Source organism: Micropterus salmoides, unplaced genomic scaffold (genome assembly GCF_014851395.1).
Source record: "Micropterus salmoides isolate LMB-PRFRI ecotype aquatic unplaced genomic scaffold, ASM1485139v1 Ms_hic_scaffold_8, whole genome shotgun sequence".
Lineage (NCBI taxonomy): Eukaryota > Metazoa > Chordata > Actinopteri > Centrarchiformes > Centrarchidae > Micropterus > Micropterus salmoides.
This window is the reverse complement of record NW_024044570.1, coordinates 15,717,195-15,735,970: the sequence shown is the minus strand read 5'-3', so window position 1 is coordinate 15,735,970 and position 18,776 is coordinate 15,717,195. Positions and strand designations below refer to the sequence as shown.

The 18,776-nt window shown below is 39.8% G+C and overlaps 1 protein-coding gene across 1 annotated transcript; it reads right to left on the bottom strand.

Moving 5' to 3' along the window:
- Nucleotides 1–303: 303 nt before the first annotated feature.
- Nucleotides 304–17,145, bottom strand: cep152 (centrosomal protein 152). The gene is given in 29 exon segments (XM_038706487.1): nucleotides 304–2,073; nucleotides 2,175–2,278; nucleotides 2,366–2,522; nucleotides 2,664–2,746; nucleotides 4,402–4,486; nucleotides 4,584–4,751; nucleotides 4,880–4,955; nucleotides 6,139–6,792; nucleotides 6,890–7,021; nucleotides 7,334–7,594; nucleotides 7,685–7,870; nucleotides 8,153–8,288; nucleotides 8,365–8,493; nucleotides 8,595–8,725; nucleotides 8,820–8,924; nucleotides 9,269–9,470; nucleotides 9,645–9,808; nucleotides 9,907–9,926; nucleotides 9,929–9,997; nucleotides 10,174–10,321; nucleotides 10,459–10,659; nucleotides 12,148–12,287; nucleotides 12,811–12,951; nucleotides 13,702–13,861; nucleotides 14,097–14,432; nucleotides 14,522–14,582; nucleotides 14,708–14,814; nucleotides 16,273–16,395; nucleotides 16,578–17,145. Coding segments are annotated over 28 exon segments (5,013 nt in total). The 5' UTR covers nucleotides 16,360–16,395; nucleotides 16,578–17,145; the 3' UTR covers nucleotides 304–1,303.
- Nucleotides 17,146–18,776: the final 1,631 nt, after the last annotated feature.

The following is an 18,776-nucleotide window of genomic DNA, read 5'->3' as shown; positions in this document are numbered from 1 at the left end:
TCCTCTAGCAGTGTAACCTTATAACCTGCAGGCAGTGAATCGCAGCAGCAGAGGGAGGAGGAGGACAGGAGGAAGGACTGATAGTTCTTCATTCTTTATTAACTTCACAGTATTTTGATGTCAGGAATATTTTACTGACATTTTAGATATATTTTCAGTAATATTCAGAAATATTAGTGACTTTGCTGTTGGAAACATTACTATTGCTGCTCCAGAAACATCAGAAAATCAGGCCACTTTTTTAGGTAACACTTCACCATGTTTGTCAGAATTCAGCTTTTAAAATAAACTAATTATTCCTTCTTAGTTTGCAAATATGATAAGATTTATTAAAATGAATTAAAGCCAATTATAAAAACACATTTACAATTTATGCACAACATATCTCATTGACGTGATATAAAATATTTCAAAATATAAAAGACACAGAATCACTGGTCTCTAAATCTTTCTGATCCCAGAGAGAGAAAAGAGAACACAGAGTGACATAAGTGTTGCACAAGCAACAGAGCCTACACCATATCCAGCACACGTGGTTTTGTAAAGCTGCCTATCTCTGATTCAGGGTTAAGAATGGCAGAGCAACAGCAACTGACCTGAAAATACATTTTCTTTGAAAAACACTTTTCGGTGTTTTTGGCGGTTTAGTCAGTGCAATAAGTAGGTAAACTGAAATGTGAAAAGGAGTGTTAGAGGCCAAAAGATATTTTCAAATATTTACAGAACCTGTTTTGCTGTTTAAGTGTGAGTTATGCCTGAAGTGAGAGATTATCAGGCCAGTACGAGGTTTAAAATGTGGTCAGTGCTGCTTTTACAAAAACATCAAGCATCAACGCAATCATTCGCCAAAGCTTGGGAAATATGCTCACTCACTTTCTTGTTGAGTGTCAAATGAAGACTGTCTGTATAATAAATATGAAGCTACCAACAGCAGCCAGTTAGCTTGGCAAAAAAACTGAAACAGGGGAAAACAGCTCTCTGAATAAGATAAAATTTTCTACCTAGTGAGATTTAAAGTTGGATTTTATTACCTTTGTTTACAGTTTTTATGCCAAGCTAAGCAGCTGCTGGCTGTAGCCTTATGCTGAGCGTACAGACATGAGAGAATCTTTTCAACTCACAAATAGTTGTTTCCCAAAATTTCCAAACTATTCCTTTAACGATGTTAAACACAACACAAAAAGACGCCGCAGGCGACTACGAAGGCAAAGGTTCTACATCATGTAAACTTTACACACTGTATTAAAGGCACTATTTGGTCAGCTGACTGAAATGGTTCAGTTCCAAGCTCCCTACTTCACTGTCATTTTTGTTGGTAGAACGGACTGTCGAAGCCGCTGTCCTGCTGCCGCTGTCTCAACTCAGAGAACAGAGGCCTGGAATAAACTCCATGCTGCTTCTCACCCTCAGAGCCGGGGGTGGGCTCTCTGTGTGTACTCATCTTTGCATGGTGGAAGTTCATGGTCTGGGTATGAGGTGTCTTCTTGGCAATTTCATTATAAACAGTCATGTCAGAAACATCCGGGGTGAGGTCACCAAACTCTGCTAAGTCACTGGCAGAAAACGGCTTCACTGGTTCTACTTTCTTCCCTGAGTAGGAAAGCGTGGAGACCTGCAAGCCCGTGTCAGAGTCACTACTGGTCATGCTCCAGTCCGTCCGCTTCTCATCTCGGACAGGAGCCTCCTGGATGAGAAAGGGTTTGCTCTGTCGCCCTGAGTCGAGGCGGTTGTCAACTCCCTGCAGGTACAGCTCCCTGCTTTTACTCCTCACAGAAGAACTGACAAAATCCACCTGGGATGGAGAAGCCATCTCTTGAGGTTTGTAAGAGCGGAGGTGTGTGTATGTAGCAGTTTGGTGTTTCAGCCCTGCATCCATGGAGGCCTCCTCCTTCCCAGTTGCAGAAATGTCCTGGTAACGTAAAGGTTTAGTTCTTGCTTCTGCGGTTGATTTCTGCTCTGAATCAGCACAAGTCTTTTCCCTGTGGGGTCCCTCCTCTGGCCTGATGTCAGGAAGCTCAGTTAGTGTGGACAGGTTCTTAGTGAAACCTGCGTGTCTACCTGGAGGGCAGTCAGCTGTGGACAGAGCCATCAAACAACCTGTCAATGCAAACCACTGATTCACACCAAATTGATACTTTGAAACAAACAAAGCAGTTTTGCACAACATGACTCACTCTGTAGACTGTAGTTCTTTCCGGATTTACTTTTGATAGGCGTCTCCAGTACTTTAGCCATGGCTGCCAGCTTGCTTGCAGCATTCATTATTTTCTTTTCAGCCCTGCAAAAGACAGGAAGATCAATGCAATTAGTTTGAAGAGTCATGCTGAAGCAAGCATCCAAGTTTAGTTCAATTATGGCCTCTTGCCCTGTAGTCTTTCCTCCGTCCTCCAGTATCTCCTGCAGACAGGTCAGATAATAGCGCCGCATCTTTCTGACAGTGTCCTGCCTCTCCCTCTGCACCTCCACACGGATCATCTCTGCTGCTCGCTCCCGACTCTCCTGGAGGTAACGCAGCATGTCTCCTGCCATAAAAAAACCCCAAACACAATTGTGATCTGTGCTTTTCACCTGGGACATGCACAAGAAAATTACTTGTTGAGGTCCCTAAAAACTGATTATAATAAATCAACCCAGGTCCTCTAAAAATCAGCATTATTACCAACCTCTGATCTTTTCTACAGTCATCAGGTATTGCTGTTTCATCTCCTCAAGGCCTTGCTGAAGATTTTGTTGCTGCTCAGAATTCCTGTAAGCAAAAACAATGTGTTGCATTTCATTAAAATTCGTTGTTCATTAACTACTATTATTGCTATGCTACTAACAGCATGCTAATCATGGAGCTTATAAAAAAAGAAAGTCCATATATTAAATAAAAGCAGTAGTAGAAGAAGTATTATTAATAGTTTCACTGAACACTGAACTTACTATTATCTGCTGAATTCAGGTTTTATAAATACAAAAGGTCTGTAGAACTACCATCTGAACTAATGTACATTGTTTTTTTAGACTGTAACCACACAACAGTGAACCCAGGTGTATTTTTAGTCATTTTAAAATAATTACTTTGTATTGCACACAAAACAAAGATTAAGCTTCACTAAACTTCACACTACTTCGGTTATTTTTCCCTTTATATAAATTTTCCACAAATTAACCATGTAAATATTTTGTATATTGATTGAAATATATTTGATACACACAGAAAGGAGGGCATGTTGCATAAAAAATATCAATATAAACAATATTTATGTAGCCAGGTGAACCAGGGGTACAGAGTTAAATAGTGTTATGTAGGTTATAATGTTATGTAGTTGCTGGTTATTGCAGCGATAACTGTCCTCTGTATTTAATGGCACTGTCACTTTAAGAGTACTACATGGGACGGCTTGTGCGAGAGGGTAGCGTTTCCGATGGGACCATAGACTGTATATAAGAAGGATGGGACACGGGGAAATACGGAAGTGTTGGTCCCGCGGTGTAGAGAAACGGCAAGGGATGTACTTTGGTTTATCGATACGGAGGATATTTCCATGGTAAAGTACAGTAATAATCCTTAAGATCGGCAGACAAAAGAGTTAACTACGTAGCAGACCAAGGTAGATGCATGAAGACCTGGGTGTCCCAGCGGATTGCTAATGATTGATAGCTGAGTGTGTGTGTGTGTGCGCACTACAATGGGAAGAGACTGACCAGCGGCGACAGCGTGAGTGACAATGAAGTGTATTAACAAACAAAATCACATTATATTAGTGTATTTATACTGAGGCTGTAAATAAACAATGTTTGTTTCATATTTAGAGAGTTTCTGTACAAAGTACTGGGTAAATTGTATTCTGTGAATGAATGTATTTTATGTTTTATGGTAAATTTAAATATTTCACCTTGAGTTTATGAACTCAATGCATTATGTGGCTAAGTAAATGTATTTATTTATAGTTGTTTTTTTATTTTTCTCTATTTAGAAAGGCCACTACTGTTGTAGAGTGGTGTTATCTAATCTAGATGTCCAGATTTTGGCTATTTTACAGCTTTGGTTGTTGAGAATTTAGGTCTAGAGTTCCTGTTTAGAAGTAACTGAAGTCTACCAGAGTGAGTGTAAACTAGTTTATGGCAGCAGATTACATATTGTGGTATGGTTAAGGGTTACTATAGAGTACTGTTAAGTCACATAGTTGAGATCAGATGCAATAAGCAAAGGACGAGTAAGAAAGTTATTCCTGTGTTTTGTATAACCACCAACTGCCTTAAACCCTCTCTCATTTGAGTCCAGTCGGGGAATAAAAACCCATAAAATTTATTGTGTGTTTGGCCTTATCATTCCTGGCCTGGCCACATTTAATTTCATTGGACAAGAGACAAGAAAAGGAGAAGATAAAAAAAAAAAAAAAAAAAAGCACCGACCCTGAGGATTCTTTGGCTCTCTTGACGTCCTCTAGCTGCTGCAGATGTTCCTCTTTTGCATTTTGTAAGCCGCTTTCATACTGATCTACAATAAACAGTGTTGTAGACCATCAACATAGATACTGCTTAGGCTGAGTATTTAGTCATGACATTTAAATAAACATTTAAAATGCATTAAATACCTTTCAGATTCTGCATTGCAGTTTTGTGCTCTCGTACGCTGTGCTGGAGTTGACGACAGGCTTTCTCTAAGTGTCTCTGGAGCTCCTGGTTCTTCTTCTGCAGCTTACTTACAGTCTCAGAGCACTCCTTTCTGCAACGAGTCTGCTCCTTCCTCTGGGACAAAGAGCCTGGAAACAGAGTACAGTTATCGCCATGTAAACTTGTTGATGGGCACTATCACACTACCGTCTAATCAAAATGGATGTTTTTTACAATGTCCTGCTGAGTGAAGAGATGACAAGAGCACATTACATACTTTGCATTTTGCTGATTGCTCTCTCATGCTGTTGCTGTGTTTCTTTTAACACATGACTCAGTCTCTCCTCACTTATCTGTGGGGGCAAGAATGAAACCATAAAGGGATTAAACAAATTATAAACATTTTACCTCATAAAATAGACAAAATTCAGACAAATCATAATTGAATGCTACAGAATTTAATCATAGCAGTACTTCTTGTGGTAAAGGAAAAGGAGAAGCTGTCCGCACACTGACCTGCACTTGCAGGTTGGAATGTTGCATTAGTAAAATCTTGGGAGCTTGCAAATTTATGTGTAAGACGGCTTATCATTTTCCTTTGCTGTTTTTTCACCACATAACTTGACCTTCTTTTTTTGCTTTGTGTAGTTCTTGTGCAAGAACGCTCTAACCTTTGCCTTCTGCAGACTCAGTAAATGAATCATTCTGCATAGTGGAGTGTCAGTTAGGGTTGGACGATCTACTCTATTTTCACATCGTCTAATCATGGCTACATGCCAGGGGGCGGTGTTATGTTACAGCATGCCAGAGAAATGCCAGCATGAAAGAAATAGGTTTTTAGCTTTAAGAGAAACCACCAGAAACATCTGTGAATGCACAGTACAGTGTTTCCCACAGAATGAATTACTAGGTGCGTAAATAGCTATCAACTAGCAGCTATGTACAGCGTGCTAACCTCAACAACCCAGCAGTATTCTAAAGTTAACATAGCTACCTATACTAGCTAGTCTCCATACATGCTTGCTTATAACTTACTTGAAGGTGGGTCTCCGACATTGACAGCATTGTGTTAAGAAAATAGATAATCTAACTTCTCATAAGTTAACTTGAATGTATTAAGTTACAAATGGCTCTGCTTCAATGTGTTTGTGAGAGAGGGGGAGAGAGAGAGCGCGAGCAAGCAGAGGTGCTGAGTGAATCTACGCACTATGTGCAGGTCCACAATTATGATTTTACTCATATTAAATAGTATATGGCGTTGATATTGTGGTGTGGCGTGTTGTCACAAATAAATCAATAAATGGGAAACACTGCTGTGGAGTGAAGATTCTAGAGACAGTTTTTGTGTCATCTTAGATAGTGAGTTAGTTAAAATCGCCTAAATATCGGCACATGAAAAACAAATCGCTGATCATCCCTTCAATCCGCGATAGCTGATCCAATCGCCAATCGGAACAAGCCTAGTGACAGTCCTACATGATTAACAAATAAAATGCCTTACTTCTTTAGACAACAGACAATCCAATCCCAACTCACTTTCTTCCACTCGGTCTTGGCTTGAGATACTGCTCTGTTGACTATGTCTTTGCAGAATGTTTGGATGATGTGTGTTATTGTGCCCTCTGATGTGGCCCCGCTGCTCCTCCTGATGTCTTCAGTGTCCTGCTGATCTGTTTTGGGATCTCTGAGAAGTTGTGCCTGGACCTCTGCCAGAGCAGTCTGCAGCTCTGCTAGTAATTCTCCTCTCATCTGCTGTCTGCTGGCGTGCTCCTTCTCTGCATGCTGACATCTCCACTCTTCCTTTCGGGCCCTCAGCGTTTGCTGTAGCTTGGCCTCCATCTGCAAGAGCAGCTCCTTTTTCTGGAGGGCCAAGTCCTCTCTGGCCTGCTGCAAAGCCTGCTCCAGCTTTTTGCACTGCTCTTGCACCTTGGTTTGATGCACCTGCTCACTGCGGAGCTGCATGGCAGAGATCTCTTGTTGTTTGTCTCTGTTCCAGGCTGCTTTAGCTCCGGCCAGCTCAGCCTTCAGTAGGGCCGTTTGCTCTCTCCTCACTTGCTCCAGCTGAGTCTGGAGAGCTGCCACCTCCTCTTGGAGCTCCTCCACCCTCTGTGTTCCAGAGCTCTGCTCCTCCAACTGGTTCTTGTGCTTCTTATGCCACTGCTCCTCGGCCTCCTTCAGAGCCTGGGTTATCTGACACATTCAAATTAAAATATAAATGATCAGAATACAAAAGCCAGTTGACAGCAGTGACAATTTTGTAACTCACAAAAAGAAAACCTTTATATACCCTTTGTTCGGTGTGTTTTTCTTCTACTTCTTCCCATTTCTCCCTCTCTGTTTGTAGAGAGTCTTGGTATTCTGGTAATGAAGTGAAATCCTCAATCCAGTGATTGTAGGCCCTCGTTACTGCACCTTCAACCTGAAAAAACAACTGTCCACTACTAAATGTGTCAACCCCTAATGAAGGCAAAATAGCTGAAAATGTTTGGGCAATAGAGTATGGTATGTATATATATTTTTTTATGGACAACTAATTGATTTGATGATTTCAAATAATTGAGGGATGAATCAGATAAAACGTTGTCTATCTGGGAAACTGTGTGAAAAAACTGAGGAGAAAAAAAATGTAACACAGCCTTAGCAAGTCTAGTGGCCTTGGAATGATTCCAATTGGTGCCACTCGCACTTTGCTAACTAGCACAAGTATTATTAAAAACAAACAAACACTGACCTGTTTGGCCATGTCCTCCAAGTGTTTCTCATGTAGCTCTCTCTGGGTTTGTTTCCTTGCTTCCTCCACAGCTTTGCGTTTGACTTTGTCAGCTTCCAGTTGCAGCTCCTGTTTCTGGGCACTGAGCCTGGAGTCCAGCTCCTCAACAGAAATTGTCACACTGCTGGCCTCAGTCTCATCTGCCTGACAGGTAGCCTCAGCAGTTTCCCTGTGTTTCTCTCTCCTAGCCTCCTCCAGCTTCTGGACCCAGGTTTTCTCTATCTGCACAGAAGCAGTAAAAACTTTCAGGTCTAACATAAAATCGCCATCAGGGAATTGAGGGAGCTGGATAGTAATTTCAGGAAATCATACCTTTTGTAGTTCCTCCTTCCAAGCAGCCTTGGCCACGGCTACCTGAGAGTTCACCTGCAGCTGGATCTCTGTCTCCTTTTCTTTGGACCAGAGAGCTTTGAGCTGGTTTATTGAGGCCTGATGCTGAGCCTCAAGCTCAGCCCGCAGCTTCTCCATAGCTGTGCCACTCTCCTCTCTCATGTTTTGCTGGGAATGAGAACCAAACCATTCTCAGTCCACAGTTATTCAATGTTGGATACAGGCAACGCAATCAGTGAGAAACAGACTTGTGCAATACAGCGTGTAGCAATACAGTAAACAAATAGTAGAAAATACTAAAAGCTTTGCATCCCAGATGAGTCAACACATACAAAATTTAAAAAAAGTAAATTATAATAAATAACTTACTAATATGAATCAACACAGTTTAGTCATTTATAGGTTTGGCGAGCGTAAGAAGTGCGTCCAACTGTTTCTGATATTACATACCTCATTTTCCCTGATCAAAGCCTCCTCCTTCATCCTGTTGCGTACACTTTCTTCAAGCATGTCCTTTTCCTTGCAGACAGATATGTAACATTCTTGCACAGCCAACATCTTATCATTGGCCTCAGACAGCTGGGTCCTGTGAAGAAGTACTGTATGAGCTGAAACGTTTTCCAGAAAACTACGATTTTCAGTGACAGGTGCAGAGGACTTACTGTAACTGTTGGACCTGCTGTTGGTGCTGTGCAGTCAGCTGTTCAACAAGACCATTGTGTTCCAGCATGAGCTCCGTTCTGATCCGGTTCACGACATCGTCCCTATACTGCTGATGAATACGCTCAGATCTCCATGAAGAAACAGAAACGTATGTATAAAAACACACTAAGATTATTTAAAAGTAAAGAAAACGTTTAATATAATCTTATTTCCTCCCTCCATGTCTTACCTCTCAGCTGCCTCCTGCTTCTCTTGGTCTAATTCCTGGATCATCTCCCTCATCTTGGTGCAAAGCTCAGAGTTAGCAGACTTCACCTTTTCCTCACTCTGTTTCAGCTCCTTATTCTTTTTTTCTAAGACCTAGAGTTTGGATATACCACATCTTTCATTAATCTTTTCTTATAGTCTAAAAATAAAAAGAACATAATTCATTTGACGGTAGACTACAACCAACCTCCACTTGTTCCTGCAAGTGTCTATTGTCTTCTTGTAGTCGCATCAACTCTTTCTGAGGCACTCCGCATAAGTCCACATGTTTCATCTGGCTCGTCTCTCTGACCTGTGAACACAGATGCAGTTTTCTTATGATCACTTATGCTTGTAACACACCATTTATGAGAGCTTTGATGACATTTGTTCCTTTTTAGGCCACCACAACTGAAGAGTGTTGGCAAGAAACATACAAGAATATAATACTTTAATCCTGTCAGATCCATATGTTTTAATAGGTTTGTTCTCTTATCTGAAACATTTGCATGCTTTTCATATTTCTGTTTTTATCAGCAGAAAATCAGATGAAAATCTGAGTAATAGCTATCAGTATGGACAGGTACAGTGTGAAATGCTTTGCTCAGCAGTGCAATATTACTGCTTGTGTCTGGTCATGTAGAGGGGAGTCCTCACCGAAGAACTGAGCTTGGCTTCATCTAACTGGGTCTGGAGCTCGTTCACTCGACCCTGAGAGAGCTGGAGCTCCTCCTGCAGCTGACTGATCTTTGTCCGCTTTCCCTTCAGACTACCCAGGCACCGCTGCATCTCCACTCGCAGCAGTCGCAACGCTTCATCTTTGGGCAGCTTGGAGTCCGAAAGGTGAGCCAGGGCAGCGCTAACCAAACAGTAGGGAAAGTTTGATTTTGATGGTTATTGATGGAAGTGGTGACAATGAAGTAGAAATACTGCGAGTTGACAAGGTAGCACAGTATCTAGCACAAAGACAAAAGGACACAGGCGGTGCAGCAAGACCAGATGACAATGAATCTGCTCTATAATGATGGTGTACCTGTGAAGCATGCCATTTTTCCTGTTTGTTTTCTTTAATCCTAAATCCACACAGGATTCAGACAGCTGGTTCTCCCAGTCACTGCTCAGGTCTAATGCAATAACACCATGTTTCACAGCAGATTCATACAGAGTGATCTGCTCCTTCAAATCGGCTAGATCCTCCTTCAGGATAAATAAAAAAAATTAAAGGTTTAATCTTTTTTTTGAGTAATAACATTTTGACAGTGGTTCCATTCTGGGGCAGAAAAATCAGAGCAAACCTGTAAGACTTTGTTCATTTTTCACTCAGGGCCTTGGCTGATTGAGCCTGTTGTAGTTTGATTTGCATCTGAGTTGTCTCCTGCACTGAACCTGAAGAAAACAGTACCGCAACAGAGAAGAAAAGCTTATTTGGAATTGAGCGAATTAAAAATAAAACACACCTGCAGAGAAGTTTCTCATTCGTGTTCTGTAATTTCTTCTCAAAACAGACAAACAAACAAAATACATAAAATGTGGTAGCAATCCACATTCACCCCTTCACTCACTTGTCTGCAGCAGCTTGGCACATTGTTGTTGACTCTCCTCCAGACGCTGAGTGAGGGCGTTAACGACTCTGGCTCTCTCCAGTTGCTCTTCTTCTTTCTGGCGCTCCAGCTGCTTCACCTGCTCTCGCAACCTCTGACCAACATCAATCTAGAACCAACACAAAAAGAAACAACACAGGATTTTACAATGTCTGCATGTTGAATCTGGACATCTGTCTGAATTCAAAACTATGGGTTGTGAATAGCTTTGCCATTGCTGCATCCTGTAACAGTAACACTACAGACCTGTTCGTTCAGAGCCTGAGAGGTAGAGTCTAGTTTCTGCTGTAGTGTCAACAGTGCAGACTCATGCTGCTCCTTTATGACAGTAAGGTCTCTGTCATGCTGCTCCCGCGTTCTGGACAACGTGTCGGAACGACAAAGCTCCAACATCTGCTGTTTCATGCTGTCCACTGCAGCCTCTGCCACCCTTTGCTTCTTCATGTTCTGCAAACAAAGTAAAATTGTGTATGTGTGAGCCATGGGTTGACCAATAAACAGTCTGGCCAATTATCGTGGCCGATATTCAGCATTTTCCAATAATCTGCATCGGTCATTTTAAAAACATACTCCTATGGCTCTGCTGCAGCCCCTTTCTGTCTGTACTAACCACTTTATGGGCTGGAGCAATGTCCCGCCCACAGTACTAGCTGATTGGTTACAAGTCACCAGTAAAAGCCTATCAACACTGACTATTGTGAGAAAGTAGCTAACAGAGCGAGCCAGCCACCACGCTGCAGCCTCTCACCTCCTCTCTCAGCAGCGCTCCGCACACACACACCGAGTGGAGCTAGCGGAGCAGATCAGTGTTGATTACACAATTTGACCATGACTACGCCTGTTACTGTAAGTAAGTGCAGCAAAACTAGCAGCACTGGTAAAAGCTGATACTGCATCAGTACAATAAGCAGGAACATGTACAAAGCAATATTTTAATCTGCTCTGTCTCATCCACCGCCGCTGTGTTTTGATTTTACACGAGCACGTGCTACATACCTTAAAATTTAGCAAATTATTGTAAACTCAGCTGCTCTCTTCCAGCAGCAGCAGAGGGAAGAGGAGGAGGAGGAGGAGGTACGACTGATAGGGACTGATGTCTTCTCATTCTAAACTTTATTCAGTATTTTTATGTCAGGAATATAGTTTATTTTACATGTTCCATTTGTTTCCAGTGAGATATTGATTTTATATTTTTACTTTGCTGCTGTAAACTTTACTTTTATGGCTTCTCTGAAAACAGTTATAATAAAATGTTAAATTTGATTACTGTTCTGAATGTATTCTTTTTTAAATAACATTCTAAAAGGCAATTATTTAGTAATGAAAAACTAATAAGAGTACAGATAAAGAACAGAACCAATAAATGTATCAATAAAATCTTAACAATATAACATAAATACAATATAAAGGGCAGCAGGTAAAGACAAAGTTTACAATAATTTATCACTCATAGTTAGCAAGTCCATCTCTGGGATGGACTCTAATTCATTTAATTTACTATTTATAGTGATTAAACATGACAATTAACTTTAATTTAAGTTTTGTGTTGGAGTTTGTGTTATAAATTTTGACACAAAGATTAAAAATTTTACAGCAAATGTATATCGGTCGTCGGTCTAATTGGTTACTAATAATCGGGATTGGCCCGGAAAAAACATATCGGTCGATCCATAGTGTGAGCTGCATGTGTGTAAAAGATAGATGAATGGATTATTACTATTATTTATGTATACTTTTGAGCACTGTCAGATAGTGCACTTTACACTTTAGGATCAATAAAGTACTTATCAATCTATCCATCTATTGTCTTCTCAAAGATTAATGATTTTTTTATACAAGTTTCTTAATTACAGATAACCTGTCTCCTATTTTGCTTAAAACAATTAAGATGGTGAGAAGGAGAAAAACCGTAGTGTGGACCAGCACAGAACTTACCTCCTGGTCTCTTTCAGTAAGGACTTGTATTTGCTGCTCCATTGCCCTCAACTTGTTTTGCATTTGAACCTCTCTCTCCTTGGCCTCTTCAACCAATCGACTCGATTCCTTTAGACTTACTGCAAGCCCATCCTTTTCATCTGTTGATGGCGGGAAAAAATGGGATTATGTTTGTACAGCACATCTAGTAAGAGACCAAGGACACAAAACGCCAGTTTCTATAAATGTCTTTTTAAGAGTCATAAGGGCATATATAGTGAAGACATCCAATTTTATTTCCTTCTATCAATCTCAATTAGTGCTATAGCTTGACAGACAACCAGCCCTTTGGCTTGTATAGTGTCTCAGCAAAAACAAACACAAGGGTCAGACATGGTGAAAAAAAATCTTTACAACTCTTCACAGTGGCCTAGAGTTGGTGATTTATTTATTCCAACATCTAGTGATTTGTTTAATTTCCACATAATCTTTAATGTTAGCTTTTAAATGTTTGAAAATAAATTTAAAAAAAGAACAATAAATCACAACATGCAACAACATTAAATTCCAAACCTTAAAGTGTCACAAAACCAGTAATCCCATTACTTTTCCATGGGCAATGTACTGCATTAAAGTTAACTTCAAGTCCCATACCTCGTATTGAAAGCAAAAACTGAAAAATACCTTTGACTATTGCAAACTGATGCTCGAGATATCTCATATTACGTCTTGAATCCTCCATCTTTCGTTCCAAGTCTTCAATTTGCCTCTGTTGAGCCTTGTTTAAAATCTGGAGCTGGGCAAGCTGCTCCCTATCAGCAGTTTCTGAAATACAGCACAAAATGTATATTCAACACATCGATCACTTACATTTGAAAGGGTGAACATGATAGAATAACACGTTAGGTCTCCAGTTTCACAGTGATAAACTGCCGCACTAGAACAAGGCTCTCCGTCTTTACATACGGATGAATATTAAGGCTATCACAGCTACAATGTCAATAAAAATACATTTTACCTGTAGTCAGGCTGAATATATCTGTGCATGACAGAGACATATAACAATAGCCATAATAAGCTAATTGTTGTTATTTCGACACAAGGATTTGTTTGTTTTCTGAAATACTGAACTTAGTGTTTCACATCAAATAGTAGTTCAGGTATATTTTGTCTGGAGGCTGATGAATTGCAACGATAACTAAAACACCGCCACTCTAAAATAATACTGTTAAACTGTGATAAAGGCTCATGATATCTGTAGTTCATATGGCTGGCACATGGACATATTCAGCACATTATTTTTAATCAGTTAAAACAACTCATTTTGTGGATTATCGTCCACAGAACAACTAAAGTGGAGCAGATGACAGTTCAGTGTATTGCTCAATGGCACTTTGCATTTTAACTGTTGTAAACAACAAAACACTATTTCAGATTCAGATTATTGACTTGGATGAATCTGTTCAGCTAAACTGACTATGATCACTTGTCAGCTATTACACTACTGTGATTTGCATGTCACTCGTCACAATCGTGCTGTTAATCCACCAACCAAATCAAGACTTTACGACTCACGTTGTGTCGAGTCAAGGAATTCTCTTTGCAGACGGTCAAGTTGACCTTCTTGGTTAGCGGCCTGTGAGTTAAACATCTTTGGCTGATGGGCAGGATGGTGAGGATTGTAGCTGGCCTTGTACTGATCTACAACTCTGTCCCCCATTCCAGAGTTTAAATCCTGAAGATCAAAAATGTTGCACACTTGAAATGCAATCTCTTTCTCAAACACATAATCAAATTGTACAGATTTTAGGTTTGTACAGCTCATTTAAAATAAAACAGACAGAAAGCCTATTTAATCCTGGGTGATCCTTTAAGAGACAGGAGCAAAAATCACTGCAATGAACCATCAATAACTCTGCTGATGTTTTCATAGGCTGCAATGACAAAAAAAGACATAAAACTCCACTCACTTGACAATGCTTTCTGTCGTTGGTGTGTTCCCGGGAGTTTAGGTTGTCTCTTCTTCCTACTTCTCCATTATACACTACAGCGTTATTAGTGCCTTGAGGGTATGATTTAGAGTCATACTCATTGGTGGAGAAATCATTTGTCTCTGTAGATTTCTCTGTGCCTATGCTGGTGTATGTATAGTCTCCCTGGGTAAACTGATGATCCTGTGGCTGCTGGTTCCAGGTGTGAGGCAGAGGTTGACTTTGAGGATGACTCCGATGTCCACTGATCGGAGCAGCTCCATCCTCATAAGCATACTCATCATGTGAGCGTTGATCAAAGTCAACTTCATAGTTCTTCAGGGAGACATCGACAGTAATAGTGATTTTTTCTTTCCTTTAAAAGTTCAGAAGATAAAATCATCGAAAACAAACTGACAACCAACCTGTTCATGAGAGGTTTGCCTTGGATGAGCTGACCATTGCTGAGTCCATGTGGACTGTGGACTGAGTGGACAGGGGAAAAAAGCTAAATTATTGCACTGCAATCAAGTTTGTCTGATTGTATTGAACCACACTCAAGTTCTGTAAATCTCAGACTACTAATGTTTCAAGAGCAAAATGTGTATTACCTGTTGCCAGTGTTTTTATTGCTGCAGGTAGAGTACTCCAGCTCTAGGGAGGAGTCTCTGCTGTCCTCCAGCATGTCATCGGGCAGGTCTGTGAGCAATTTCTGTAGCTGCGGAAAAATCGCACATGGAAATGAGTCACCAAGGTTGCTCAGCAACCAGATTATAAAGTAACACAGTTAGAAAAAAAACAGCACAGAGAAGCAATCGCTGACAGCCTGAGAGACAGAATGTGTCAGGGGTGCATTTGTAAATGGATTAAATGATATTGTCTCGAGAGGAATAGGGCTCAGTGTAGCTGATAAAAACATTTTGCATAGGTTTTAGTGTTCACGATTATTTTGTTCTTGTATGTGTCATTTATAAGCATGTATTAAACATCATTAATCAATGATGTTTAATACATTTTCATCAGGCAAACTTTCCAAACATTCACTGGTTTAAGATACCTAAATGTGAGGATTTGCTGCTGTTAGATTTTCAGATTAATCAGCAATCAAGGTAATTGTTAGCTGCAACCCTAAAATAAAGCTGTGTATGTATAAAATACTCAAACACGAACTGAGAATCAAAACACTGACCAACTTGTCTTTTTCTGTCAAAATATCTTAGCTCTTAATGACACAAAAACGACAAGGCAAATCCACTGCCTCAGCAACAGGTTGACTAGTCTTGCTTTACAACTAGCCATGTGATAGAACAAGTACAGCCAGCTGGACTTACTTCCCACAAGGACCGTTGAATATTCCTCAAATCCTCCACTGTGTCCACAACCGAAGGACCCATATTATCCGACTTACACATTTAACAAAGATTTAAGAGGCACTTCTGTTTCAGCTGTGAAGCCACATGATAACCTCCTAGCAGAGAATACCATCCAAAATGCGCCTGGCATGTTGTCAGCTCCCTGCAGTACTGTTGTGTTTGCTCCCAAAGAACTCCATTGTTTAGACAAAACATATAGCAAGGTTAACTGGAGCAGAAACATTCCAATTACCGGTGGCAAACATTTTCCACTTGACTAACTTGCATAATACATAGGCTATACCAAAGGAAAAAAATCCATTCTCAAGATGAATATTCTTGCAAAAGGCCAATTCTTCTGTAGCTCACTGGTAAAACATCCTGTGAAGGTTTCTTCATGCTCGCTCTGTTTGGTACAAGTGGGTTCAAGCACAGTAACCTAAATAGAGAGAAAGTAGGGAAACAACGGGGCAGAGCTAGTTTCAGCGTGACACACCTGGAAGAGGCCTTTTTCCTTGAGCCAATAATAGCTCAGGTTAATGGCGCAACACATTGTAGGCGTGAGTAATAAAACAGCATGCCTGTCTAACTGTGAAACAGGCCATTCAAACCTTGACTGCTTCCCGAGCAACAACAACACTAAGAAAAACACATAAGACCTGACAAATGTGATGCTCAAAAAGTTGCATGAATATTTTTGAAGAAACTAACAGAGTACCATTACCAAACTCACACTGGCAAGTGACACAACAAAGTCCAACAACTAAACACAAACGTTATCCCAACAACTTCACAGTGCAGCAGCGGTGTGTCTTATAAGTAACCTCTTGCTCTCTTGCATAGTCCTCCTGGTCGTATTCTTCTTCATCATGCTGGGTTTGAAGAGCCGCACTGTCAAAATCAATAGACATGATGCAGAGCCTGTTGATGTACGTTAGGGTGATGTTCTGCAGAGAGGTGCAAAAACAAAGAGGACACATCACAAACAGCCAGGAATAATGTTTGTAATACGTTTGATGTTGGCGTTAAATTACTTATAGTAGGTCAGTGATAACTTAGCTAACATTAACGTTACAAGTTAGCAAAAAGTTTAAGTCAAAGCAGACATATAACGTTAACTTTAGCTTACCTGTTGGCATAAATGGGAAAGACGCTTCTTTTGGTCAATTGCTTATTCCTTTACTTATACGGTAAAGTTAAGTTACGTGGCGTTATTAACTGCTGGCCACATTAAGCTAAGTACTGTTTACATTACAAAGCAGTGAAGCTAGCTAACAAGAGGCACCGTTAACCTGGGCATGTTATTAGCTTGCCTTAGCAACAATGACTCCGACGGAGAAAGAAAAAGGTCTGGTCGTGAAAGAGCTAGAACAAATACTTTCGATCAAAGATGTAGATTCATAAAAAGTTTAACGAAGGTTTGCATGTATTTTGGCCAAGCACTAAACTTTGTAAGACAACCGGCTGGCCCGGTCAGACGTCCTCTTTAAGAGCCGCAGACTCGCCCACTTTGAAAAGTCGCGCGCATTAGCAGCGCCAAACCTCTGCGACGGTGAACAAATACACACGGACTACAAGCGTCTTATCTCTCAGTTATCTCAACAGACGCATATACGAGTTTAGTTTTATAGCCATTCTCTGTAACAAAACATGCACGGTACAAGCTAGTTCGTAAACATTATTGTTCTTGCTGCCAACCCCGGAAATGAGAAGCCAAGCACGCCTCCATGGCAACAGTTTCTCTAGAATTATGGGAAATGTAGTCGCTGTGTTTCCTTGGCATCAAATAACATCTCGAGTGGTATGAATCATACCTTTACCTGTCAAAACTGAAATAAAAAGCTACAGCTTTGAAACGTGCGGATACTCTTAGTTGGTTATTACTAAAGAAAATAAAAACAGCATATGCCCAGGGTGCGATTTGTGCATTTGTTGCATTTGCAGAAATATTTTAATAGTCTATCTTGAACTTTCCTGATGTGGACAGGTAGGGGCTGTGATCATGCACAACAAAGCACAACAAGCCAGAATTCAATCACCCTTCCACTTCCATGGATAGAATCTGCTGCACTGATCTTGCTCATAAACTGTGTGAAAGTATGTGTTTTATTTATTTATTTTAATTTAATATATTATTTTCATTTTCTAACACACATGCTTACTGTTTTATTTACATACTTTTATTTTTCACGTAATGTTTAAATTTTATATATTTTTAATTATTTTATTTTTTAAAAACACACACACAACACAACTTTTACTGATTTATTTACTTATTTAATGAAATGTATGAAATTAATCCTATGTAATTTATTTGTAGCTTTGGCAATATTGTTGTTATACATTCATGCCAATAAAGCTGATTTGAATTGAATTGAATATGAATTGAATTGAAAGGTCTAGACCTAATCCATATTTTTGACCGTACAATTTGTATATTGACTATTGCAAGTTAAAAAAAACAATCTGGCATTTTGTGTGTTTCTCATGCCATAACTTGAATAAAAAATAGGTGCAAGGTAGATTTATTAATCATTTTACAACAATTCAAAGACAGTAGGAGGCTGTGTTCATACCATAGGCCTAACATATATTAGGCTACACTGTTGTTGTACACTCTCATCTTGGAAACAACATTTAGGTCACTTTATAAGCAATAAGAATGAGTTTTGCGGGGTAAAAAAGTTTTTTATTTCTAATATTATGTTTCCATCTTGTGGTAAAATAATGACATGGCAAGTATGATTGTGCCATTTTATACTGCAGAATACTTCTTGACTTCAAATCAGTACTTACTGTACATAGCATTATTTGATTTTAAATTTACAAGATATAATAATGTATAAATGTGTAAATTTTACTGTTTTTATAAATTTTTTAACATTTTATTCACAGCATAACAGCAGTAATACAAAATAGGATAAATCGGTAACCTCTGTATATTCAAAATCAAATCCCCTGTGAGGTCTTTTAAAGAAAGATTAAATTAAATGATTCTAAAGCAATGGAAATCTTAGCTTTTTATTTCTATACATTTTTAATGACGATGTTAGTATGTGTGGGACAATAAAATGAAGAAATCTGGGTTTGGAGTCAGTCTAATTAGCCTATTTGACTTGTAGATGTAAAATTTACCCTGAATTTTTAAATAATATGCTATATTGTGACGTCTTCTCGTCCCCTTTGAATGGTTGATCCCATGGTTGAACCACGCCTCCTGGCCTTACACTTCCGTGTTTTTGCCGCTGCAGCCTCAACTGTTTCAGAGTCAGCTCATTTCACACAAACATGTACTTTACCATATGAATATTGAGACAAACTCTGACCT